We start from the raw sequence: 27,283 nt of genomic DNA, 5'->3' as shown, positions 1-27,283 counted from the left end.
TGAGGAATATATTTAATTCCCTACGTGTTTAACAGTTTTTAATAGCAACTGTAAATCTGTTGCCTTTTCAGTAAACTTTTAAAAAAGGAAAATAAGTACTGTCGTGAGTTGAACTAACTGACCACTTCTACAAATATTCTGGATCTCATTGCCAGCTATTAAAAAAACCAAAAAAACTGTGTCTTCTTATGCCTAAACTTTAACATTGTTTAATTTGAATACTAATGGCTAGATTCTCAAATATATTTAATCCAAATCGTCATTAGCACTTTTTTTCTGAAAGGAAAAACATCAATTACAATTCTAAAACAACAATAAAATAAAACAAACCTTAAGAAAAACAACAACAGCCTGAGAGTGGTAGCAAATCTATAATTAAATGTCTGTTGGTTATCTCTGGGTTTTTTTGTCTTTCTGAAAACAAATCACTAATTAAAATGTGTATTAAGTTGCACAGATTCTTCTTAAACCTGTATTATTCCAGAATTCTGAGCAGTTTCTCACAATTCCTGTGGATAGTTTGTCATTTTCAAGGAAAATAACTAGCAGTATTTTACACCAACTGTTTTAAGTCACTTAAGTATTCTGTTAAAAAAAAAACTTTCCTGTTATTTTATTCGAGAGCTAATCAATCTTATTAAAGTAAAATATCACAACAGCCAGAGTTTTGCCCATAACCAAATAATGATTTTCTCTCATAAAAAATGCAGAAATACAGTGAGCAGAACAATTTCGACTTAATTTAGGACTTTTGGATATCGTTTACTAATAGGCACCACGATTTTTCAGAACATTTTCTCTTTTTATATGTTTATATGTTTTTTTTTTTTATTGCAGGAGACAAAAGGTATTTACAATATTGTTTTTTATTATTATACATGTATAAAAAACATAATGTACTTATTTTATCTAAATATTCCATACATACAAGGTAACATACACAATAAAAACAAAGGAACATATTTTACAGTAAATATTACAGGTAGTATAGAAACACATTAAATGTACAACATGTACATGTCTTCGTATTACATCATTACAATCATTCTATACAATCATTGTACAGAACATTACATCCATCTGCCTCGTTTTAACATCCAAAGAACCCACACAGAACAAATCTTTACTTAAGGTTTAGATGTATAACAAACTACATCAAGAAACATGTAATGAATACTCAATTTTATTTAATTAATCAAAAATCCTTCTTTAAATAAAGAACTAGTTAAAGTTTTGTAAATAGCGCTCACTGCTGAATTAAAAAGGTTTACCCAGTCCATCCAATAGTGTTACATAAGTGTAAATATCTATTGAACAAAGGTTTGCAGAACATATAAATTAAAGGAGAAATTGTTTCTCACTAGAACTGCTTGACAAGTTATCAAATACTGGACTAAAATCAAATTGCAGACATTTTAAAATTGATGTTTTAAGAATCACACAGAAAATATAGCTGGGTTTTATTAAAGAAACACAAAAACTATATACATTTAGACAGAAAAGATTAAACACAACAACAAATAAACAATCAAATAAATAAATAAATAAATAAATACGTGTTTACATTGAATCAATGGTCTGTTAAAATCATATAAAGCAATATTTAAAACAAAGATTGCATTGGAAAGACAGTTGGATGTGATGGAAACAATGGTGGAAACATTGTTGTATGTGGTAATGCATGAAAGGTGAAAGGTCCTGGATGAAGAGTTGTGGGTCCCACCATTGGTAGTTGAGAAGTGGGAATAAAGCTGGAGTAGTTTTCTGGACACATTCCTGGAGCTAGAGTCATTTGAGGCAGGGGTGGTCGGGAAAATGGGAAGGCCTGTGGATAGAGCTGAGGGTGTGGCTGAAGGAAGGAACATGTAGCCGCAATTGCAGCAGCATGGTGTTGAAGGATGGTGTGCTGGATTGTGATGGAGGTTGATGACATCGGCTGTTGCATTTGTAGAGGATGCAGAGTGGCAGGGGATGGCACAGAAAGGGGTGGTGCAGACAAGGCTGGTTTAAGCTTGCTTGAAAATGCCTGCTGATGCAACATGTGCTTATGTGTTTTACATTTATCAATCTCATCTGGGGCTAACAAGGCTCCTTGAGATGCAGAGAAAGACCCAATAAAATGCCCTGACCTCAAACCTTCTTGGCTTCTTACTTTTGTGTCTTGAACCGTGAAGTGATCTAGATTTCTGTGATACTCAGCGTTTGGGTTGTACTGAGATAAATTGCTGGGTCCTATGTTTACAGTATCATGTTCTTCTGCTTGTTTGACTTCAAATCGACAACAATGAGTTGTAATTTGGGATGTTGCAGTGTCTTTCCCGGTTTGTAAGTTTGCCTTTGCAGTCTGATGCACCTGAGTTGTTTTATTAACTTCTGCAAAATTCCAGCTTTCAGTTTGATGAATCTTTCTCTGAGGCACATCTTCAGTTGAAACGGTGGCACTTTCAGTCAGACTAAACCGTGGATGTAAAAAACCCTTATCTGGTTTTGTGTTACTTGTCCAATCTAAAAACCCTGTAACTGGATGCTCCTGTGCTCGTAACAGAAAGCTCTGAGTGGGTGCTTGATGTACCAAATGATTTTCATTTTCTAGACTATTCATTATGTCAACGACTTCACCAGGATGTTCGGACCCCCCATTTGCTAATCTGTTGTCATGTTTGGGAGTCTCTGCAGATAAATCTACACCGAGACTAGGCTTAAATGCATCTTTATTATTCATTTTCCAGTTGATGACAAACCCCTGATTTCCTATGTAAGTCTTTCTCCTTCTTTTCCTCTTTTTACTTGGCTTACAGCCTGAATGTGGAGAGCTCTCACGTTTCCACCACTTTATTGATCTTTTGAGCCCACAGGAATCATTTCCTGATGAAGGACAGTTTGCACTGCGTTTAGGAAAGGATACCTCTTGTTCATTTTGAGATCCATGCTTTCTTTTTAATAACTGACTTTGGTACAAGTATTTCTCATCACTAAAACATTCTGATATCTTATGATCTGAGATTGACCTTCTATCTGTAATGCATGTGTTCTGAGAGTAAGGCATGTCACAGTACAAGGAGCAGTGTCCTGTTGTGTTCATTTGTTCTGTTGATTGATTATATAGATTTCTTTCACTGCTCCTGAGTACCACTTCATAATCAGAGCTATTTTTATTAAGAAATGTTGCAGCCTCCGCTGTGCTGTTTAAGATACCTGCTGTTCTTGGCTGCCTTCTTGCTATGTTCTTTGCTTTGCTGTTGTTGCTGTCATTTTGTTCTTGATTTGATTGCTTTGACTCTTCTGATGATTGAGTTTGTTCAGCTGTGTCCACTCCAAATTTGTCAACACACCCATCTATATATTTTGTCTGTTTCAGAAAGTCCTTAGAATCTGTCCCATTTTCAATGGCTTCTTTCTGAGTTTCATCATCATGATTTTTGGATGCCTTTCTTTTCCTTCTTTGTTTTCTGCTTCTGCAGTCATGTCTGTGACCACAGTCTCTGTTTTTCTCCTGCTCTTTTCTACCTACATTAGTCCAACCTTTTGAATGTTTTCTCAATTTTTTGTGCTTTTTTAGTTTTGCAGACCTGTCAGCTGCATTTATGAGTCTGTCGTTTGCCTCATCATTATCTTTTAATGTAAGCAATGACTGCTCAGTTAGCTCCTGAAGGTTCAGATTGTCTCTGGTAAAAGCAGTATTTTTTTGTATAGGACTGTGACTGAGGCCATTTGTAGACTCAATATCACAGTAGGATGCTTCTTCTTCATGAACAACATATGTGCTGAAATAAGCATTACCGGTTCTCTGAGGTTCTTCAGCTGCAGCCTGAAGAACATGCACTTCATTTGCATTACATTTTATTTTATTCCTTGATGATTTAAAGTCAAAATAGAGGGGATTACAGCTGTAGGATAGAGATTTCTCTGTTTTTGTAAACATCAGCAGCTCTGAAGGCCACTGAAGTACTGTTGATCCATCTTTGCCCAAGACTGGAACAAAAGGCTTACTTGGCTTTGTGAATGTGCATAGATTCTTATTTGTTGCATCAGTATATTTTTCAATGATTTTGGAGGAATCTACCTCCAGAAAAATCCTTCCATCATCAGCAGGTTGTGGGCTATTTCCTGCAGGAGATATATCTTCTTCTGGAATGATTACATCCATTTTGGACTCTTCTCTAACATGGACATTTGTTTCAGTTTGGATTTCTCTTGCTTCACTGTCATGAAGTTCAGAGTTTTCTATGTCTATCACAGTCTCTTTTGCTGATGTAGGCAAGTCAGAAAAAGACTGGCTTGGATCCTCAGAGTAAGCCAGCACTGCGAACAAACTTGTATCTGCACCTGTGTTGTTTTCTTTTACAGGCACATAACATGATCCTTGTAGCTGCGCATTTGGAGCTATACATTTGTTGATAACGCTTTCCTGCTGGGTGCCAGTGTTGCAATGTCTATCTTCAGAATTGAGTTCCCTTTCTGTTAGAGGAGTACCTGGATGACTACAGTCACCTGGGATGGCTCTGTGTTTCTGTCTAAATCTCAGTGCCGTTGATCGTTCCTCTGTGTTCTCACAGAACACTGCTGCTGAAGACTCTAGTTTGACAGATGCTTTCTTTGGAAATGAAAAGGAAAACCCAATTTTTTGTCCATAGATTTGTTTTTTTACTTTGCTGTCAAAAGGTCTCTCAATCTGTCCATGGTGGCCAGGGAGCACTACCTGCAAGTCCTTTACCGTGTGTGTCGCATATGTCACAGTAGGTTCGATTCCTTCTCTTTTATTATCAACATGTGTTGGTGCTTCCTTGGAGGCATCGTCAATGGCAACAGTTGTTGACCTAAACATTGGACCACTTCCAGAAGCACTGCAGAAAAATGAAGACAGGCAGAAAGCATTATCCAAAACTTACTGCATATCACATCATGTAATTTTACTTATTTTTTTAAAAGCAGTAAAGAACAGTTTCATAAATATCAAATAATATTGTATTCCTAAAAATACTTTGAAAAAAACATTCTTCAACAACTCATGAGTCAAATCTTTTTGAGGCCGAAGCCAATACACGTAGTGTGAGTTTGCCACACAAATACATCTTCTCAGATTGAGGGTCCAGCCATTCTTCAATTAAATAATGTATAATGTAAAACAAAACAAAAAACGTTAAGCACATCAATCATTTGAGGAATACAAAGAACAAAAAGGTTTTACTCACCATCGGACTTCTTTGCGTTGTTCTGCCAGTTCATGTAAACGTTTTAAAGCTTTTTCCTGTTTCCTTTCATCTTTTCTTGATTTTGAGGCTACATTCCGAGCAAACTCTCTGTGCTTCAGCTCCTTTAATCTCTGTAAAAGGAGAAGATTCACTTTAAACCACCAGCTGTAGTACTGTTTGAATAACTCTCAGTAGAGTCACTTTAAGGTGTAGTGTAGCCCCTTGTGTTTTTAAATCTTTTTTTTCTTACATTTTATAAGCTTTACTACCATTGTCATTGCTACACTAAATGTGCAGCGCAACCTTTCACTTTTAACCCTGTAATGACCATTTCTCACAAGCTGGAATTTTTCATATGTAGTACATTATGTGTTGCCAGACAGGTGGAAAAAAATGTGCAAGAAACGGAATCTAGTTACATAAATAAAGCAGCTTTTCTCATTTAAAAAATGTTTGGGCATTACAGGGTTTATCTCCTTTTTGCACTTGTCTCTGATGCTACAACACTACACAATGTACCTCCATGTTGGTGTATGACACCTATCCCAGTACTTTACTGTTGAATGACACACATGTTAAACATTCTGTCTCAGAGTGGCACTCTGTGCAGCTCAGAGAGCAATATCTGTATTATTAATATCTGCACACTAACTTGAAGAAGTTACAAAAAGGTGGAGGTTTAGCGAGGTTTACTGTTCAGCTAAAATATTATTAAAAATATGCTTTTTTCTGAACAAGCTTGCCTTATTAAGATTAGGGATGGTGTGGCAGTTTGCCCGTCCCCGTGTCTGTTATATGTTACGTGTGCTGTGTTAATGTTGGTGTATAGGCATTGGTACACGGGATATAAACGGGTCTGTGTTTCACGTGTGTTTAAAAATGTAGATTTGTATTTAGGCATGAGGATGGCACAAATCACTTCAAGTGCTGGTTAAAATGTAATGTGTGGTCACGGGAGTACACATAATTAATTCACGTGCAGATGTACCGAGACTCCAACTGAATGATTGATTAGCAATTGAGTCTCGGTACAGATGTATAAAAAGCGCACCTTATCACACACTGGGTTAGGTGTACAGCGAGGAGGTACTGGAGAGAGAGGTGGAGTAGAGATATATATTGAATTTAAAAATAAGCAATTGCTATCGTGCTGGAGGGCCACCACGATACTTGTTAGTGTTTAGTCTTGTGTCTTGTTTTGTTTATCTGTTTATTTTGGCATCAGTGCCGTGTCCTGTTTTTGTGTCTGTTTCAACCTTTTTATTTACTGTCTGTCATTAAACTGCGCAGCAGCGCAATCACCATACCCCTCCGTCCAGTCTGTGTTATTTCCCTGCGTCTGACGTCACCACTCTAGGCTGCTTGTCACAGATGGAAAAAAAACCTCTTCAGTTTTTCACGTTTTAATAAAGGTGTTTACATGCTAATGTTATGCTTCATTTTCCATTTTCCACTTAACTGAAAAGTAGTTTCAAATGAGATTGTTCAATTGCATGAAACTGTCCCATTTATTTAAAATAATACCACTAGACAGGCATTTATACTTGCTTACACAGTTCTACTTACATTTGGAGCTAACTATTAAATCTATTTTTGAATGTAGGTATACATTATAACAATATCAGTCAGCAATCAATGCATTACTAATTAATGTTCCCCTTTTTACTGTTCATGTGCATTTTACATTACTATTGTAAATGTGCTTGGGTAATCCACAAGACTTGGTTGAGATGCTAGATAGCAAATTTGGAAAGGATTATTTTCTTATTCTTGGGGAAAGGATCATTTTCACAGCAGTCGCATACAACCTGATCATCCCTGATTTGAAGCTATGGTTGGAGTTCCTATTTTATTTAAGCCATTGAGCCCAGGCATAAATGGGGTCCTTCCCAATGTTTTTACTTCTAGCCACTTTCTCATGATTCTAACCTTCTGCTCTGTCTGGTATTGCATTACTCTTTAACACTGCTTTACGGCAGATGCTCCATTATCTATACTCACTGAGACACATATGGCTACTTAAAGCTGTACTAATATATGATACCCCCAACAGCACTGTGCCACCCTAGAGTCCTACAGACTAATTAAAGTACCTCCTGCCTATGGATTACATTTTAAAAAGTCTACATTTATAGACAGTCAAGAGAGGTTTAGCATTACATATTCTGCTCAACCAATATGACATTGTATATAGAGTGTGGTGCTGTAACCTTTTTTTTATTTGAAGTAGCTTCAGTGATTGCATTTTTTTTTGTCATTTTCTTTCATAGCCAAGGGATCCACATCAGATATAGTTTTGTCATGTTAAATGGCTTCCCCTCTCAGTATAGGCTCATAGGGGTTACATTGATCTGATCATGCAGAATAACTGTTTCACAGTGCTGAGTTTGTGTGGGATTAATAGATGACAGCCTAATGCGTTTTTCTATTTTAGCTTTCCTGGCAAAGAACTTGAGGCTTCAGGCTTCTGTTCAATGCCTTTGTTGATGAGGCTAAAATATGGGAGGATTGTATCTTTGTTTCACAAGTGAACATTTGTAACACAGGGGAAAAAACAGGTCTAAGATAATACATGGGTTTTTAATGACATTGATTTATAAATTAGCAACACGTCTGTTTAAGTCCTGTTTGGTTGTGGTTTTCTAATGCATACAGTATTTTAAGGTTAGGAAACATGTCTTTGAAGTTACCTTTTTAAAGAAAAAGGTAAAGCATTACATATGTATTACTAATGTATTTACACAGTATGAATCTGTTATAACGTCCATCAGCAATATACATTGCAGGTAGATAAAATGTTGATAATCTTTAGGGGGAAAGGGGGAAAAGCATATGAGGTTTATACATTTTAGAGTGGTGGTTTTAAGATCTGTTAATATTTAAGTCTTTAAAATAGACTCCAGAGTATTCATCATGCATGCTAGCTGTGATGTAACAGTTTATAAAGCAGTAAATTAATACATTTGCATTCTTCTTCTGGCTGAAGGTCTTTTTTTTTTTTTTTTAGAAAACTCTGCACCTATGTAAATGAATGACTGTAATACATAATAGTAGTAAAAGTTAATGATTTATATTTATAATACATTTTATTAAACAGACATGTCCTGCCCTTCAGATTTATAATAATGGAAAAGATCTAATTAGCATATTTAAAATCTAATTATGAAACTAAATGTGTTCCACATTGTAAAGGACATTCAATTCATTAAATTATAATACAGAGTTAGTATTTAATGATGTATAACCCAAGTTTTGGTTATAACTTATGTTAAAATAACAGAATATCCATAGCAATGACACCCTTATTACTGAAACTCACATTGTGGGCAACTGATATTAATGCATTTCTGAAAATGAAAGAAATGTAATAGTCTTCAAATGCAATGTTTGGAAACCCCAGTATTTTACCTGCTTGTGTGCATGATCATATGAGTTGATGTGGTTATCAAACTCCTGGTGCTTGTAATATTGCTTGTCACAGAGTTCACAGTAGAAGTTGGCTCTCAGGTCTTCAAGAGCTTTTGCGATTGTCTTTTCCTTGTCTGCATAATCCTGCAGAAATCAAGAACATGTTTACCCCTTAAATGAAAGCAAATCAATCAATCATTGTCAATCAAATGTTTCTTGTTTTTAAATTGTGTCAATTAAGAAATTGCAATAAAGGGTTTTACTGATCTATTAAAAGGTATCACCAAAAAAATAATTCTCGTCTATGGACAAGCGTGTAACTGGTGAAAGAATACAATTACATGTTTAGTTTTTTAATGTTTTTTTTTTGTTTTAACTGTTTTCTTTCCCAATCCTGTCTGATATTAGTCCCTACTGATTAACCAGCGTTATTTATAATTACAATGTGTAAATAAAAAAAAGAAAGGTAGCCATAAGAGTATTATGTTGAATGGTTTGTCTATCTTCAAGTCTTACTTATACTATATGTTTAGTGAGGCGTAAAGAAATGACAAGCAATAGCTTTCTGTAATAGATCAGCAAGCAGCGTCAAATTGAGAAGACCTAGTTGCTGATCTGTACTATGATGTCTATGTGTGGGAGGGGCTGTTATAAGCTACTATGTGAAAAAGATTACTGATATTTCATAAAAGGTAACACAAATAATAAAAACCAAAAATCAATAACTTTGCCATGCTTTACTATGATTTGACATTATTTATTTATTTCAGATTTAATAAGAGACACATGTTATTAGTGTCAATTTGATTTATATTTATAATCTGTAGAGGGAAAACTTTTAAGATCTTCTAGTGGCGAATGTGAATCTTGACAGGATGCACCCTTCATCTCTTCTATTGGGACTCTCATTCTCTCTTTTATTAAATATTGATTTACAGCAATGGCTATGAGAGTTTCTCTGCCAGGGGCAGATCATAGATCAAGTATAATTTCTATCATGTTTCGGAACCACACCACTTTACTCCTCATTCCATGACGTTGAATTTGAATATATATATATATATATATATATATATATATATGTATATATATATATATATATGTATATATATATATATATATGTATATATATATATATATATATATATATATATATATATATATATATATATCGGGGCTTGAATTATGGGGGGATTCCAAAATTCTAGGGGGAATGGCATATAAAAAAGGCACTTTTGCATATATATATATATATATATATATATATATATATATATATATATATATATATATATATATATATATTACTGCATCATCATTCACACTGATGTTGCTTTAAAATAAGCTGCTTTCTGGAGACCTCACTGTGAGACAGAGCACTTTCCATTGCTTTTGTCATTGTTTGACATGAAGTTTTTGCATGCAGCAAAATAAAATGGTGCTTTTCTTTTTAACCAGCACTGAATTTCTTTTTTTTTAACTCTTTACACTCATCCCTATTTCCGCCTGTTTTTCACTGCACCATTGAACCTCAATATGAAATGAACATGGTGGTTGATGGGGGGAGGAGCTGAGCTTCTAAGCTTTCCAACGATACCGCCCCTTTCAGTCTAGCTGCTACAGTGACGTAGTAATAGACTCAAAACGAAACCTAAGCTGTGAACTCTGTCACATGACAGGCAATCATAGTTCCGGCTAGGAGTGCCCCATGCGCCGTGCTTACAAAGGTACCACCAAATGTTCCTGTCAGGACAACTGAGGAAGTCAGCACCTCCGGTCACTTTTTTTAAGTAACAAAAACGCTTATTCACTGCCAAACATTAAATACTTTAGATGTGTAATGGCTGCAGTATAGGATACTGACCTTAGGTTTAGGGTTTTGGTGTTGGGAGAGGATTATTCATTGTTTTATAACAATAATATGATAACCAATCAGAGTGCAGTGTCCTGACAGGAACAATTGGTGGTACCTTTGTAAGGACAGCATACTGCATACACACACTGAATACGTTTTTGGAAAGCCCAGAGTCTGTACTTTTGGCTTTTACAGTGTCTGAGTAATATCTACGTAACCTTCGGTGTGCTGGTGCCCCAAAATGAATGGGGCTGAGTTTTAAGAGCTAAAGCAAAAATCACCACTTGCAAAACAACATCTAGATAGACTTTTTTCTTTTTTTCAAAACTGTTTACTTACTACAGTGTACTGTGTTTCTATAATCCTTAAAGATAGCGGCCGAGAATCACGAGCGAGCAAATAAAGTCTCACGGCACTTAAAATATCCAGCACTACTTTTATTTATTTATTTATTTATTTTAACCAGAACTATTCAGAATGTGGCTTATAGTGCTTTTGTCACTGACACCCACTTCTTCAGAGATTTTTGTAGCGTTTAAGGCATTCTAAATTGGGTAAAAATAAGGTAGCTTGGTGTCTTAAAATATCTCTGCGGGAGTTACAATAATTGGTTGTAACACACACACAAGATAGGGGATTTGCGGTCTCCCCTGTTGTGGTTATGTGATAGAATCTTGTTTCTGAATAGGTTTGTTGTGGGTGTCATAAACAATGCTGATATTGCACTATTATGTAACAGCAATCTAAATTGATAAAATGTTTATCTTGTTAAAGATAAGTGTTAATGGTGCATTACTTGGATAGCTAATTTATAAAAAGGGCACTTTTTGCACACCAGAAGAATGTGCTATTAAAAAACAAAATGAGAGCTAAATATTAGGTGCTATAACACCCTGTGTACAGTATAAATGTTGGAAGCAATTCAAGATTATTTATTTTGAATCAGAGTAAACCTCACTAAGGTGATTAAGTATATGCATCAGAGCCCTGGTTAAAGTGCATTGCTGTCTGGTCCCATATAGAAACTGGTAAACAAGACCTTTATTGCTATTTCAACATTTACATATTATTTTTTTTAAAACATGTATCCAAACCCTAAAACTTATACTAGAATTAAATTAATAGGGTGTTGCTATTAAAGAGGCTAAATAATTATACGTGTGAATTTAATTAATCTCTAACGCAGTTTTTTGTTTGGTTATTTAACACTATCAGGGGCAGCAGTGTGGAGTAGTGTTTAGGGCTCTTGACCGGAGGGTTGTGGGTTCAATCCCAGGTGGGGGACACTATATATATATATATATATATATACATTTATAATAATATACTGTACAAGAGATATGTTTGTCATGTTAGTGTAGTCCAGTAAACTTGAAGTTAACAGTCTGTTTAACTTCAATAATGATGCTGTGCAATAAGGTCATGGAAGCTTTAAAAGTTAATTGCCCACTTAGGTACTTTTCAGGTTTCTGACAGATGTTTGTAACTCTTTTCATCTCTAACACTATTCAGAAGGGTTCCTCTAGGGAAAAACTAACATGAAGAGCACAGAATATATATTTTTTTCTGCTTGACATACAAGTTAACGTAAAAGGTGAATTGCTTACATGCTTTTAGGCAATGTGCAGTATACAAGTCGGTTACATATGGGTTGTCTGAGATGAACTGAAGGCATTAGAAACAATTTACTTCCCCTCTGGGTTGACAAGCTGAACAAAATTGCTTTGCTTCATATATCATTCATCATTTCTCAATGCATTGTGCTCTAAGAGGACATAGTAAAACCCCAGAACAATCACAGAATGTTGCCCACAATTAAAAACAATACTAGAATGGATACAGATTCACTATACAGTAGTTCAAAGGTCTAGTGATAGATTAGTTCACTCTAGGCCATTTTGGCTTTCACCATCTCCAAAAAGAACAAGGTGAAGAAAACGAAATGGGTCAATGAAGAAGACTGAGTTGTTTATGTAACATACACAAAGTGTATTGTGAGGACAAGAGGTGCAGTCAATTGTCTTCAACCACCTGCCTGATCCTAGCCGTCCAACAGAGTTTGCTATGGCGTGTACATTTTCCAAATACCGCTTGCATAGATTAGTGAGACATGTAGCAATTATTTATTTATTTATTTATTTATTTTTATTATGTTTACCGTGATATTTTTTTTCTATAAAGTTGCGGTGGGCCTAAATTTGAGTGCTGGACCAAGCAGCAAGATGTCAGGTGGCTTAAAATGGCATAATTGTTTCACATGGATAAATCTAGCATTGCGAGTAATATTTTGACACTGCAAAGCGACGTCCATATCAAATCAAGGGAATCAGAGGATAATTTTTGGAACTTTATAGTGGAGGAAAAATATCTGAGAAGTGCCATGTATTTGACAGCATTTTTTGGCTCCACCTACCTCTGCGAGTCAGCGTTCTCAAACATGAAGGTCATCAAGTACAAGTACTGTATGTAATAATTTGACAGTTCATTGCTGGTAGACCACATTAGGATGAGGGTTGGAAAAGTACATCATATGCACCTAAAGTCTGGACACCTCTAGGCTAGAGGTTGCAGCTTTAAGTAAATTTGATTGGCCAGTGGAACTATCAATCAGCCAGAGAATACGTAGTTGTAATAGACTTCCCTTTTTGTCAAAGTTAGCTCTTAAAGCAAACCCACTGAATTTACTTGTTTACAATGCCACAAAAGTAGAAAATAAAAATATTTAAGAAACAACATTGGTATTCTGAACCTATATGATTTTGGATGCACCATTTCACATTTTATTTCAGGTTAGCAGTTTTAGGGGGTTACCACCATTCATTTTTCACATATCTGTGCATTTATCATACCTGCTTCACCAACATAACACTTGACTGGTTTCTCTTCTTTACGCTTCAAGCGTTATGACAAATCATTCTGTGCAGAAGTCAAGGAGGCAATTTAAACTATACTGACAAAAAGATAAACTTATCAATCTTTCACATAGCTAAAGAAAAAAAAAAGCATAATACATTGGACCATGACAATTCCTGCTACCAAATTCATCAAACAGATCTTGTCTATGAATGTATACGGCTGCTACATTTATATACAGTGGGGGTGGTTTTCAAACATCAGCGTTATTGTACCGAACTCGCGCTATAGTAACAATGAGGTCGTTAATTAACAAATTTCTCATTAAAAAGCTTAATTGTCGCAGGTCACTAACATCACTTCCTGTCTCAACTACTAGATAAGGGGAACTCGTTAATCAAAATGCATGCTAACGATATCAAGAGAAAAGAATGGAAGCATAATTCGCTGTTATGGAAACTACTAGCGTACAGGGATGTGGCTGTCCCACCAGCGAGCAGCAGATGTTTCATTTCAGTTGCTAAATGCACAGAGGGAGGTAAATAGTGGGCCATGAAGAACCAACAAAGGCATCAGTTGGTAGTTGTGCAAAACCTAACCTACCACCAGAGTCGTATGGTTGAAAATCACCAGGCTCTGCAGCAGGTCAGAGATAGGCACTTGTCTTAGGGAGTTTATAGCTAGCTTGGTTCGTATTCTGCAAATTCTTAGTTCTCAGCAGCAATCACATGCTGGAAGTGTACAGGGACAATAGACACCTCCCATTTTCCAGGCTGTGTCTGTCCCTCTGAGTCACACTGGCTGACATGCAGGTAGAGGAAAAAAATAGTATTTTTAATCAGACTTATTTTTATGTATTTATTTTTTGGATGGGGCGGGGGGTAAGCCATCTATGTAGACTTGGTTGGAATTTATTTTCTTATGTTGACATCTACTTTTTTAGTATGTACCATTGTAGGCTATAAATAAATAACTTTCAGTTGTTCGTTAAGTATATGGAAAAGTACAAAGCGGCATGTAATTCGATATGTTAACGTAAAATTATTCAGCAGGTTTCATTTCAAATTTCTGATGCAAAATTCGTTAATTCTACAGGGTGATGCAAAACTTTTGGCCACAGCTGTAATTTGGAGCTGATAACAAAGCACTGATTGCTACTGGCTCAAGAAGATACAAGGACAGTCTGTCTGCTGATAATTAAGAGGAATTCGTAACTTAAGCTTACAAAGCTCAGACAGATGTTTATCATTCCTTTGAACATTATAGAGGCAATATCAATTTCTAAAGATAACTTATTTTCTCGTATTGCCATCTGTTCATTCTGATTAAGCAGTGAGAACACAGTTCCTTGGACGGGCTGGTCGGACAGTTCTTTCCCAGGGTTCAAGGGAAGTCGGACAGCTAGAAAGGGGGCGGGATTCCGTTGCATTAACGCATTGACCCGGAAGGGAAACGACGTGGCAGCTGCAGATTGGAGGGGCAGTTGCAGTCGTTTACCAAGGGGTCATGTGTGACGGCATAAATGGGGACGGAGAAACGCAATCTGTTCCTTCGCTTTGGTTTGTGTTTGAACCTGGAAGGACTGTGAGAGACACAGTGAGATATAACAGTATCGTGAGTGTTTTGTTTGTTTGTTTGTAATTTGTCTTGTTTGTAAATTACTAGACGGCTAACACGATTCCGGAGCTGTTGCCAAGGGCCAGCACAAAGCCGGAACAGCACTGCACTACTGTCACTAAATAAACTGTATCACCAACCATGAGCACTACTGCACGCACCCAGGACTGGTGACCATGTTAATATTATTGTGGGGCGGATATATTGTGTTTATTGTTTGGGACTGCAACCCATTGTTATTTACATTGCTGTGTATTGCCGGGGTCCTATTATTTGGTCACCAGACCTGGATATAATAAAACCCCTTTTCTAACCGGATTATAACTCTCTTGTCTGTTTAATCATGCACTGCATCACTCCTACACCTGTATCCATTTAACCACTTTGCCACAGCATGTCACTTAAAGATTTCACAGTTGATCTTTAGGTTCTTGTTTATATTCTCTGCATAGCTCAAAATCACAAGTGAATCATAGAGACATTTTTCTAAATCCCAGTAAGGGGTTTTAAATATAGTGCCACAAAAAAAGTTCTACGTTGTATCTAATTGGCTGCCCTGTGGCTGCTTTTGACCAGAGGGGATAGGAGCAATTGGCTCAGTACAACTGCTTCACTGTCACTGTATAATAGAGAAAAGGATAAATGACAAGGAAGAGTGGTAGGTAAGGCTTGGGAGACATTCCACAGTGTTACTGATGTGAAATACATTGAAGTTCTTCAATTACACAAGGCATTTATAAATAAGAAAAATATATGTTCTTGTTCTGTTTCCTGAGTTCTTTAGCAAGCTTTTGATTTGCATTGGTGAACACATTGTGCTAATTCTTGCTATATGTTAGTGATAGGGATATACAACTATTGCCAAAAGTTTTGCATCACCTAAAATTTTAGGATTGAGACATAATAAAAAAATTATAATATATGGACATAATTTAGATATTTTATTTATCATCATGTAATCAAAGAAACTACAAAATGATATTGCTAAAATCTAACGGAAGCCATAATAGTAGTATAGTTTTTCATGTTAGATTTTGAAATGTCACATTTTTCAATTTCTCAGTTTTTCGTTAAGCATATGGAAAAATACAACATGGTATGTTATTCAATATGTTAACTTAACATTATTCAGCAGGTTTCATTTGACTTTATTGAAGCCAAATTAATTAATTCTATAGGGTGATTCAAAACTTTTGGCCATAGCTGTACATGCACTTATCCAGATTGTTTAGTCCACTCCAAAAAGACAGGGCAGGAGTACCAATGAACCGCTACAATATATTAAACACGAAAAATCACACGCAATGGACAAGAAGAAGACTCTGTGTCATGGTTTCTGTCAAATGAAGTTATACTCTCTATTGGAGGGGGCCGCAGGAAGGGTTAGGGGAGTCATGAAACAACCGGTTTACAAGCAGACCAAAACATCACTGTTTTTATACCTGCTCGGTCAAACAGATCCTGTACATTTCAAACATACCAGTGGAATAAAATACCCCTATCAAATGTAGTCCCAATAGAATAAAATACCCCTATCAATTGTAGTCCCAAGTCACTTTAACAGGGGTCACAGTTAGAAAAAAAACAGACTGTTCAAAAGAGAACATCATTTAAAAGAAGAAAAAAAGAAGACACTGACAGCCAGATTAAATGACAGTCTATGCCTAAAATGCTTGTGAAGTTCAAGTGTTAAATGTGTCGTGTTAGTGCAAGAATCTTCTTCATGCAGTTTCAATATCTAATGTTACATTTGTACAATCAGTTATTGTTAGATGATTCATGAAGCTTATGTTGATGACATTCTCATTTATATTTTTCTTTGCACTCATGCCTCATATACAAAAATTGTTTCCCTCATCTGATTTTCATGAAAATCACTAACAGTGGGTCCTGTTTTATACAGTTCTGTAATGTTAAGGCAGGGCTTATTTATTTTAGTGAGGTCAAATAAATAATGATATAAATCACGCTTTCTGTAATTCAATATTTTCCTTGTGTCTCTAGTTTTCTTGAGTGGGTCAACATTTAAAAAAATCCAGAGCTGGTTACAGAATCACTATTATTGGCCACAGTGTGTGATTTTGTAAATATGTTTGGATGGAAGACATGCCCCTGTGGTGTCAAGTTTATTCATTGGAGACATCATTTAGTCAATATTCTTGGAAAAAAATGTTGGCTACAGCAGTGCAATTTCTACCTCCTGCCTCTTTTTGGCAGCATATAACCCATGATTTATTTCTATTTGTTACATTTCTATCATCAATACGAAGCGAGAAGGAAATTACATTGCTTTATAATGGGCTTTTTTACAATGTCCTTATGTACAATGGGCTCTATTCACTAAAGCCACTGTAGGTTTTTAAACACTTTGTTCATTTACAGTACCGCTTTAGGCAACACACATTGTCAGCACTGCTCCTTAGCTGCAGCTTTAATGAATGGATCTCATCACTTTACCCCACTCCTTTCATATTCTAATCTCTATTGGCAAAAGCAAAGGCAAAACTAAAAATAAACAAAATAATTTAAAGGAGGAATTTTTAGGCTTTACTGATGTTTTTAAAATTAATAATTTTTACAAATGTCTCATATTAAACGAGTGGGTCCCCAGGGACTCACCCAGTATAAACACTGCCGTTTGCAATGCTAGATGATTAAGGTGAGCAAGGTTCGAATCCTGTTCACGGCAAGCTGTTAATGTTGGCACGATTGAAAGTTTCAGCAGTGTTAATGAAGAAACTCCGATAGTTTGCCCTTGCCTCCAGAGTTCAATATGCAGTAGCTTGGTAACAAATTAACAAATGGAGCTGCTATTAATTACTTTAGGTTATAATTTACATTTCAGAATTGTATTATATTATCATGTGAATTCATCATAAACCACAAATATGTCTAGTACCAAATACCACAACACTCATTAATAATAAAGCTAATTAAGTTATCCAGCATGACTACAGCAATATGGTTTTAAGCAAATGGGTGATGATACAGGTACACTTTTCATTGTCTTTATCATGCTTAAAAAGTTGAGTTCCCCTTAAAGCAGGGGTTCTCAAACCCAAATCTGGTTTTCATTCCAACTGAGCTCTCAATCACTTAACTAAACCCTTAAATGAACTAAAAATGTGCTAAATTAATTAACACCTTTTTAATTATTTTCAGCTCTTAAACAGTTGCAGAGTTCAAGTTACTTATAAAATGTTATAGCTAACTTGAAATCTGCAACTGTTTAAGAGCTGAAAATTAAGCAAATTATCAGTTCAATTAAGGGTCTAGTTAAGTAATTAAGAGCTCCTTTGGAATGGAAACCGGCAGACACAGGGCGTCCCCAGGACCGAGTTTGAGAAACCCTGCCATAAAGGTTCTTAATCCAATTATTATACACAATAAAAACAAAATTATTCAAATGAAAACAGAAACAGCAAACGGATTTATCTACCATAAAACCATAACAGTGTAACTTAATCTTTCAGTTTCTATCACAGGGAGAGTAATTTGTCCAATACTACGGATCCATTCTTTTTGGTTTTACTTAATAATTATATATATTTTTTTTAGTTCTGTGAGTTTTGTTTTTAATTTTGTTGTCATACTTATGCATTTAAAATGCTGGAACATTCTGTTATACATAATGCTTAATAATTATGATGATCATAATTGCTTAGAGGATGTTTGTTTTTGTATCGTAAATACAAAACAGTATTCTTTCCCTATTGTAATATTGTAAATTACATAAAAATCTATTGTACCTGATGCAATTGTGGTATTTCTGGATGAACTCCAAAACATGCCCATATGTAAACGACAACAACAGGGCAAATCAAGCATGTTCTAAAATGTCCCATTGAACAAATTAAAATATCAATTCAGGTGAATTAACAGATTTTACCTACTGGGATGTAACTGAAATAGGTCAACCCTGCACTAAATAGATGTGTAGAAAAAAAACAAAAATAGATAATTTAACCCTGTAAAGACATATTCATCTTTCAACACAGACTACAAACACTGTAGACAAGTGATACATCACAATCATCATATACCTTAAATAGTATGTACATGAAGCACAAATGTACATTACAACAAAGTTAACCTGGTTCTGATGGCTATTGTTTATAGATAATGCTTCCTTTTCACTATCATCGATACATATGCATTTTTTTGAAGATGGCCAATTTATTTGTGTGTTACTGTCAATGCAATAGCTCAGCATTGTTTAACAGTTTAGAAGAACATTCTTTGACCATTGTGACAGGATAGTATCAGGAATGAGACTCAGGCCCTGAAGCTACAGTTAAAGCTCTGTTTATTAACACATGTTTATTAACACCAAAACACAGGAACAAAATAAACAAGGTACAGGAACCAACTTAAAGGTTTAAACAAAGTCGTACACCAAACAAGCTGCACCTTCCTGCTGTGCAGTGGCCTTCACTAAGGGTTCTCCAAAACCCTTTTCCCAAACTGCTTGACTAAACAAAGGATTCGGCTCCTTTTTATACCATGTGGCTGGGATGTCATTGATGATCAATTATTGAGTCAAGACTCAGCCACATTCCACACGTGGATTTGGCAGGGATGGAATTAACCCCATCCCACAACAATATAACACTGCAGCTGATTAATTATCCTGTTTGACTTTCAGTGTGCAGGGAACTTCCTTGAATGGGTGTTATTATTTATTCATGCTTTGGTAAATGCATGTTTAACGCCATGCTGAAGTCAGCAACAATGGCAACTGCAGTCTTTATGATATGCAATTGGAATGTTGAAAAAGCAACTTCCAACTAGACCTAATTATGGCATTTCAATTCACTTGCACAGTCCTAATGAATTGGGTTTGAGGCTAAGGTCGGTCTAATTAAAATGACCTAGAATGAGTAATATGTCTTCAACAAAGCAGTTGGTTTTCGGCAAAATGGAGGCAAATATATTCATTAATGAGTTGAAGTTTTAGAAAAAGTTAAAAATGAGTTTAAGATCATAAATTGGCACAGTGCTACACAGGTTCAGCAATGAGGAGTAGAATGAGAAAACAAAGCTTGGTTCTTAAATAACTCATATTATTCGACATAATGATGGGGTGGATATACGTAATTTAGATCTACTACTGGTAATATCATACAAATTAAGAAATAGTTAAACATTTATCATATTGTACACTAATCTATGAAATAAGAAATAATTGTGCTTATGACGAAGTACACATACTGTATTATTTAATCAATGCAACATCATGTATCATCACTTTAATTACTGTAGAATAAAGTTCAGGTTAATTCATTTTAATTTCCTGGTTGTATATCTACTCAGGCAATTAACATAAGTACAGGTTTGCGCACAATAGATTCAGCGGATTGCATCTGGAATTAAAAGTGAGTGTTTCCACATTTGCAAATATCTGTACACGGGTATATTAACCTCATTAAACTAAAGAGTGCCATTTACCATTATAGCTTATTAATTATATATATATATATATATATATATATATAGTAGCCGGCCGGCACTCACAGTCGTTCGTTGCCCCTTTAAAAGCAGGACCCAGGACACAAGAAATTGATTTTTAAGCGCTTACGTGCTAATTTTAATACACACAAAAAATAAATAAACAAAACGAAACAAAACACCTAGCTCCATTTTGAGCACTAACTAAACATTTTATGCAGGTCCCTGACTAGCTCGCAGGACGGCTAAGCCGTTTACCTGTCATAAAAACACTGAAACCACACAAGTTCAATTCAGCAGTTTGACTGCTCGGAAGCAGAGCACCTCTCTTCTGCTTCCTTCTACTCAGCAGCCATGTGCAGACAAGCTGCACGTCTCAAATACCCCGCGCCTGGCATTAATTTACAATAAATATCAGGTCCGGGGATTAATTAAATAATAAAACAATTAAACAAAATATGCATACGCACATGTTTTCTTCAGGGAGGATACTAACCCCCTCCCTGATGCGTTACAATATATATATATATATATATATATATATATATATATATATATATATATATATATATATATATATATATATAATGGATAATAATTACATTTTGAAAACATGATTGTAAAAAAAAAAAAAAAAAAACACACACGTGCTGATCATAAATTATTTAGGTTGCCTGCTTGATTATTGTCTTATTAAATGATTTTCTCAGGCAACAAAAAAGTTTCACAGGACAGAAGCAAGGGCTGCATGGAGTAAGAACCTTGGGGATCAGAAGGAGAGGAAAATGTTTGTGACTTCGATAAGAGAACAGGATAACATGCTAATATAGTGGCATATATCTCAGAGTTGAGTTCAGTCAATAAATAAGTGCTTAGTAGAAGCATTTAGGTCCAAGCCAGACAAAATAGTACATTTTATGAAGCACAAAAATAGTTTAAAGTGAGTATTAGACCATCAGGATTATTACTGGGTTGCTGCAAAAATATATAAATATAAATATAAAAAAAAAAAAAAAAAAATATATATATATATATATATATATATATATATATATATATATATATATATATATATATTTGCACTGAAAATGTAATCTTGACAGCTCACAAAAAAAAACCCAACTCTCATAACAATTTTGAAACTGGTAAGTGACCACAGCCAAACATTTTATCATCATGCTGTTATAAAGCAGAACTGAACACATAGTGTATTGTATATAATTAACTCAACCTAAAAAGGCACAGATAAAAGTATCTCAAATTAAAAGATATTACTCTACTGTAATATACAGTTCAATTTACAATGCACATGCATGGCTGAAAATCAAACACAAAAAACTGAGATTGACTTGGTTTATCAGAAGTCCATGTTACTTTTAACAAATAGAAAAGGAGAACAGAAACAAATCCTCAGTAGTAATAAAGACCACATACATACATGGAAGAGAGTGTTGCCTTAATGTATTCCTCTATGGTTTAAAAACTAAAAATAACATAAGTCCCCACAAAACAGAACAGATTGTAATTAATGAAGAAAAAAGCTGAGGATATTTACTTGAAATTCATGGCTGAAATTCTACCTATTTCCCTTTTCCCTTTAGCTGACAATTAGGATGGACACAGGTATCATTCCTTTGCAGAAATAAAGGGGCAGAAAGCACAGATGACTGTAGTAATGGGCAATTTCCTTGTCTAATATTAGTTGCTTTCTCTAGGCTAGGATGATCAGAGGGCTTGAGGGAAAATTGCCATTGTGGGTTAAATTCAATTTCACTTTAGCAGATATGACAGTGGTGAATGAATGCCAGGTCTTTAAACCAACAGTTATATAGATAAACACAGCAGATAAGTGCTAAAAAAAACATATTGGTTATGATTATAATAATGTACTGATGAATCATGCCCAACCCATTCTGTTGATTGGAGATTGGAGAAAATGACTACTCCCAAACATAGAAAATTACTGTAAGACCAGAAAGGCTTAACCTTCAGTTTGAACAAAGGTCATCTGTTCTATTTTCCAAGATTCCTATACAAGTATACTCTTAACATTGACGTTCACTGACATTTAAAGTTACACCTGTTCTTTTATATTCCAATAGAGGTATAAAGCTCCACTTATATTTAATTTAAATGCACTTTTAGACTGCATCTAGTTTTCTTTGATGGAATAGGTGTGACACTGTCTTGTCGGTATTGCCTTGATTTGTGTCAGCTGGAATATTGCCCATTTATAAAGCAAGAAACCTTCAAACAATAAATTGCAATGGCCTACTTCTGCTCTCCTTCTTGTAGAATGTGTATTAAATGGAACACTAAACTTCTGAAGTGTGAGAATGAAACGTTTTATATGATACATATGGATATGTGGTTTTTTATTTATTTATTTGCAACTTAGCTAGTGAGCTTGGGTAATAAAAAACAGATGCAAAATTCAGAAATGTACTTCCTTAAAAACAGAATGACAGCTCAGATTATTTTAATTGCCTAATATGCTGCATGGCAATATGATTACATTTTCATTAGTGTAAATAGTACTATAGAAAAATATACAAATCAAATTTTTATCGGTTCTAAGATATTGCTGTTTTTTACTTTGTCTTGAAATACTTTACACTTACTGCAACATATCTTAGTGAAGCAATAGATTGGTGATTGTTCCTTTATCGTGAAACAAACAGTTCTCAGGAATTTGCAGTTTAAACTTTACAGAAAGCATAGGCTATTGTTATATGTGAATGTGCAAAGTTAATGATAAAGCTTGCATGATACATGCTAGTCGAACTACATCCATCTTAAATTGTCAAAGAATTACTGCTGTAAAGTATTTTCCATAATAATGTTGACATAGTATGTTACAGTATAAAAATGATTAAAGAATATTACAAACTGCAAAACAAAGAAATAGTCTTCCTAGTGGATAAAATCTAAGACTAGTTGAGATTTTTATACTGCCAAAGGAAGAGGCTTGTCTCCAAGTGATGTGCCCTCTGGTTAATTTATAGCACTTAACCTTTTTAAGGTCCTTATTTGACTTTAAAATGAATCACGTGTTTCTTCCATACCAAATTTAACTTGAATTTAATCAGTCATTCAGTGACTGCTGTGAATGGAACTTTTGAGACATTTGTTTATCCAAACTGTACAGTGTTCTGTGATCGCAGTACAACAGGATTTGGAAGTGCATAGCATAGAGATTCTTGGCCAATAATTTCAAATTGAGATATTTTAATGATCTGCAATTTAGACAGCATCCCCCACTTTCCTTGGCAGACAATTATCAGGTGAAAGAATAAACTGGTTTACAAGAAAATACATTTTGAAAGCCACCAGCTTATTGTATCTGAAAATGCAGCTGTTAAATAACTCGAACTGTGTAGACATGTTTTGGCTTTATAATCTACTTCATTAAAGAAAGTTTTCTGCCTAATAACAAATGTCATTCAGTTGTCCTATTATTATTCCTCTAATATTCCATAGGAAATGAAGTTTCAGATGTGATATGGGAAGAAGACTACATGACCTTGTGTTCCAGAGAGAAAATAATTAACTTTTTATTAATCTTGCATTACATGTTATTATAGAATTTCGACATTCATTTAGCTGTGTCAGGTCATAAACTGTAATGGTGTTTACAAACTGTGTTTAATGAATACGTCTGAAATGGCTTCTGAAGGAAACTGTAGAATACATTAAGTTCAAAGTTACATGTCAATTACAGGTAATAATCGTTTCAAATATATTACCTGAGAATACCCTGCAAACATTATCCAGTTGCACTATGCATGTGTTTATCATTTTCACTGAACATCTTCAGATAGACCATATTAGCTTTTTAGCTGTTTCTTGAAGCTTGATATTGGGGGGGGGGGAGTGTTGTCTGTAATTTTCTGTCTAATACAGAGATGTAAAACAAACCTCTTTTGTATGCTGTAAGTGCATATACATATAGTCTTCTTCAGTGGATTAGATGTGATTGTTCAGAAGATTATATAATACTTTTTGTTTATATGCATTGCTTTTTAAGTATGTTCTCTTGCTGTAATGCAGTAGAATGCATGGTCTTACAGGTACGGAAGTAAAAAAAGATGTTATCCATGAATCAATATCTTTATTCTCAGAGATATGCTAAATTACACTGCAAGACATTTCACAAGATGTATTTACTAAAACCTTGATTTACAACTTCTGATGTGCTGTAATTGGTTGAACTTAAAACACCAACGTATGATCCGTATTGTAATTATGGGAAGACAGCAATACATTCTCCAGCAGTCAATCGTTTGCCAGCTTCAGCCTGTCTGCATCCTCGTTTCACTGCCCTGACAAGCTCCAGACCATTCCCTTAGATGAACAATATAACTATGCATAAACACGACTACAACCACCAATGCAGCTATTAAATTATCAGTTTCAACTTTAACCGACAAAACTGACACCAAAAATATTAAATGTATTTATAAATTATATAACTGATTATTAATAGTATGACGTAAATAAACTAAACATTCAAATACAAGGATTTTTTCGGGGGTGGATTTCAGTTTAGACTCCATTATCCCACAGTCTGTTCATAACTGATCCAGCACTAATCCTCCGGACATTCTGTTGCTGTTGATAACAGTCATAATCTCGCCTTATTACAAAAGTTATACCTGGTTACTTTAAAATACATGTCATAGGATAACAGATAAAATGTATACAACTGCAAGGTACCAAGCACACCCAGTCTCTCAGTCCATGTATACAGTATATCATTTCCCACCAGAGAATACATGTACTGTTAAAAGAGGGTCATCTCTAAGCAGTTAGAACACATCTGTATCCCCCTTCGCTTTTTTCTTTAATGCTATGTAATAGATCTATTTTTGCCAGTTTTAAACACTTCCATAGTGCCTACATGATTGTCCTGTTGCACAGGCAATTATATCAGTTCTCCCTGTGTCTTTCTTTATAAAATCTGCTTTTGTTCAAGGGCAACAGTAATTGTACAAGTGACTGCCTTTCAGAATGCACAGTTTGATGTAAATTGTTAAAGATTTGATAATTTTGTGTTGTAATTGATGCCACTCTATAGACTGTATCTTTCATTACAGTTAATTATAATCAAGGCTCTAATTGTCTCTTTTTAAATGTTTCTATCATTTATCAATAACAGCCATTCTACATTTAAAAATAAACATTTAAAACAAAACACAATGGTAGTATTAGTATTTGCACAAAAAGATCAGGATTATAAATTGGAAATGGAACACAGTACCTTATTGTTGATTAATCTTCCCTTTAATGGGTACATGAAAGTTTACTTCAATTTCTGCTGGCATAGCAGAAACAGAAGAAATTCTATTGACTTCCAAGCAGAAAAATATATTTCCATTTTTTGATGATTCAACTGGACGAGTTGCCTCTGTACAGCTACACTATTCAATTAAATATGCCTGCCACAACTCTATGAAGATATGACTACATAATTCTCCCTTTAGAGTCAGATTTTATTTCTAGCTTTATAAACCTTTGCACCTCATTGGAATATGGAGTTAAAATAATCAGTTACACTCAAAATAATGAAAATACGTACTAAAGTAATATAAAAAAAAAATCTAGTTCACAGAAAATATCTTATCTTCATTTTTAACCTCTACTTTTACAACTGCTGACAGTGTTAAAATATCAAATAAAGAGACTTGGGTCCCTTTTGAGTATTCATTGGATATGTATGTATACCATGCACTGGGATTTAAATTTGTGAGCACATATTACAAAGTTAACTTGGTCATTTTTATATCATAACATATTTTATATGGCTAATCCCCTTTTTTAACTTGTTTTTGTACATGTGTATTGGTCAGATTACGCTATACCCAGACATTCCAGAATTGGAATCCCTTTTGTCTAGATCAGGGGTGCCCAATCCTGATCCTGGATGGCCGATGCCCTCCTGGTTTTTGTTCAAACTGTACACTAAATTGATTAATTGGACCAGTTAAGCTTCTAATAAGGGCTTGGTTGGTCCAATTAAGTAATTTAGGGCACAGTTGCAACAAAAGCCAGGAGGGACATCGGCCCTCCAGGACCAGGATTGGGCACCTCTGGTCTAGATATTGAGTTAAATTGGATCATTACACATTCCGGTACCAGAAATGATTTTATTACCAGTATCCCATGTGACCTGTGTCTCCATGACCATCACAACCTACCAAAAGAAAGCTCTAATTAGGCAGCATATTTAAATTGATTGCAATATAGCATAATAATTTCTTTATTGGATTTTAAGTAATCCAAGCAGACCATTTCAGACATTTTAACAGAGTAATGAGGCACTAAAGTACTTTATAAGGGGGCTGTGGGGTCTTTTTTGGCCTCTAAAATCTAGTTAACCTCTTTGTTTATCTAATCCAGTCAACTATATCTTCTGTATCAGCTAGAAAGTTTAACCGACATTGACAGATAATACAGTGTAACCTGCACAGTAGTCTTCTCATAAAAGATGCAAACAAAAAGTTACTGCAAGGCAGATGAGCAAGCAAACAAGTTTTCTAATTGCTGTGGCTCTGTTATATTAGAAATCTCCTGGCCTTCCCATGTTCTCTCTGTTATGACCCTGTGCCCAGGGTTGCCTAGCCAATCCAGTTGTTTAATTGGATAATTGGCAACTATATTTGAGGCATTTGTCTGTAATTTGTGCCACTGATTACAATGACATTATTTGAAACAATTGATGCTATAGCTTTAGAAATCCCCCCAAAAAAACATTCAATTTAGTATTTCAGTCTGGGAGCAGACTTGGTAGGGTTACCATGTGGCTCCAGATTAACTGGACGCTGTGAGACAGAACTGGATTTCAAACTTGCCCCTAAATTGAAATAAATGAAGGTGTAAATGAACCACCCTTAGCTACAATTAAGAATGG

At 35.0% G+C, this 27,283-nt stretch overlaps 1 protein-coding gene across 1 annotated transcript in view; it reads right to left on the bottom strand.

Annotated features, from left to right (window-relative positions):
- Window positions 1-882: 882 nt before the first annotated feature.
- LOC117406059 (zinc finger protein 804A-like) overlaps window positions 883-27,283 on the bottom strand; it is a 49,752-nt gene continuing 23,351 nt past the window's right edge. Inside the window, exons 2-4 of the mRNA XM_034009777.3 lie at window positions 8,601-8,744; window positions 5,193-5,323; window positions 883-4,844 (exon numbers count right to left, since the gene is read on the bottom strand). Of these exons, the coding sequence (XP_033865668.3) occupies window positions 1,604-4,844; window positions 5,193-5,323; window positions 8,601-8,744 (3,516 nt within the window). The 3' untranslated portion in view covers window positions 883-1,603. The remainder of the gene's footprint in view (window positions 4,845-5,192; window positions 5,324-8,600; window positions 8,745-27,283) is intronic.

The sequence above is a fragment of the Acipenser ruthenus genome, chromosome 10 (assembly GCF_902713425.1).
Source record: "Acipenser ruthenus chromosome 10, fAciRut3.2 maternal haplotype, whole genome shotgun sequence".
NCBI classification, from domain to species: Eukaryota; Metazoa; Chordata; class Actinopteri; order Acipenseriformes; family Acipenseridae; genus Acipenser; species Acipenser ruthenus.
This window is presented reverse-complemented; position numbering and strand designations above follow the sequence as displayed.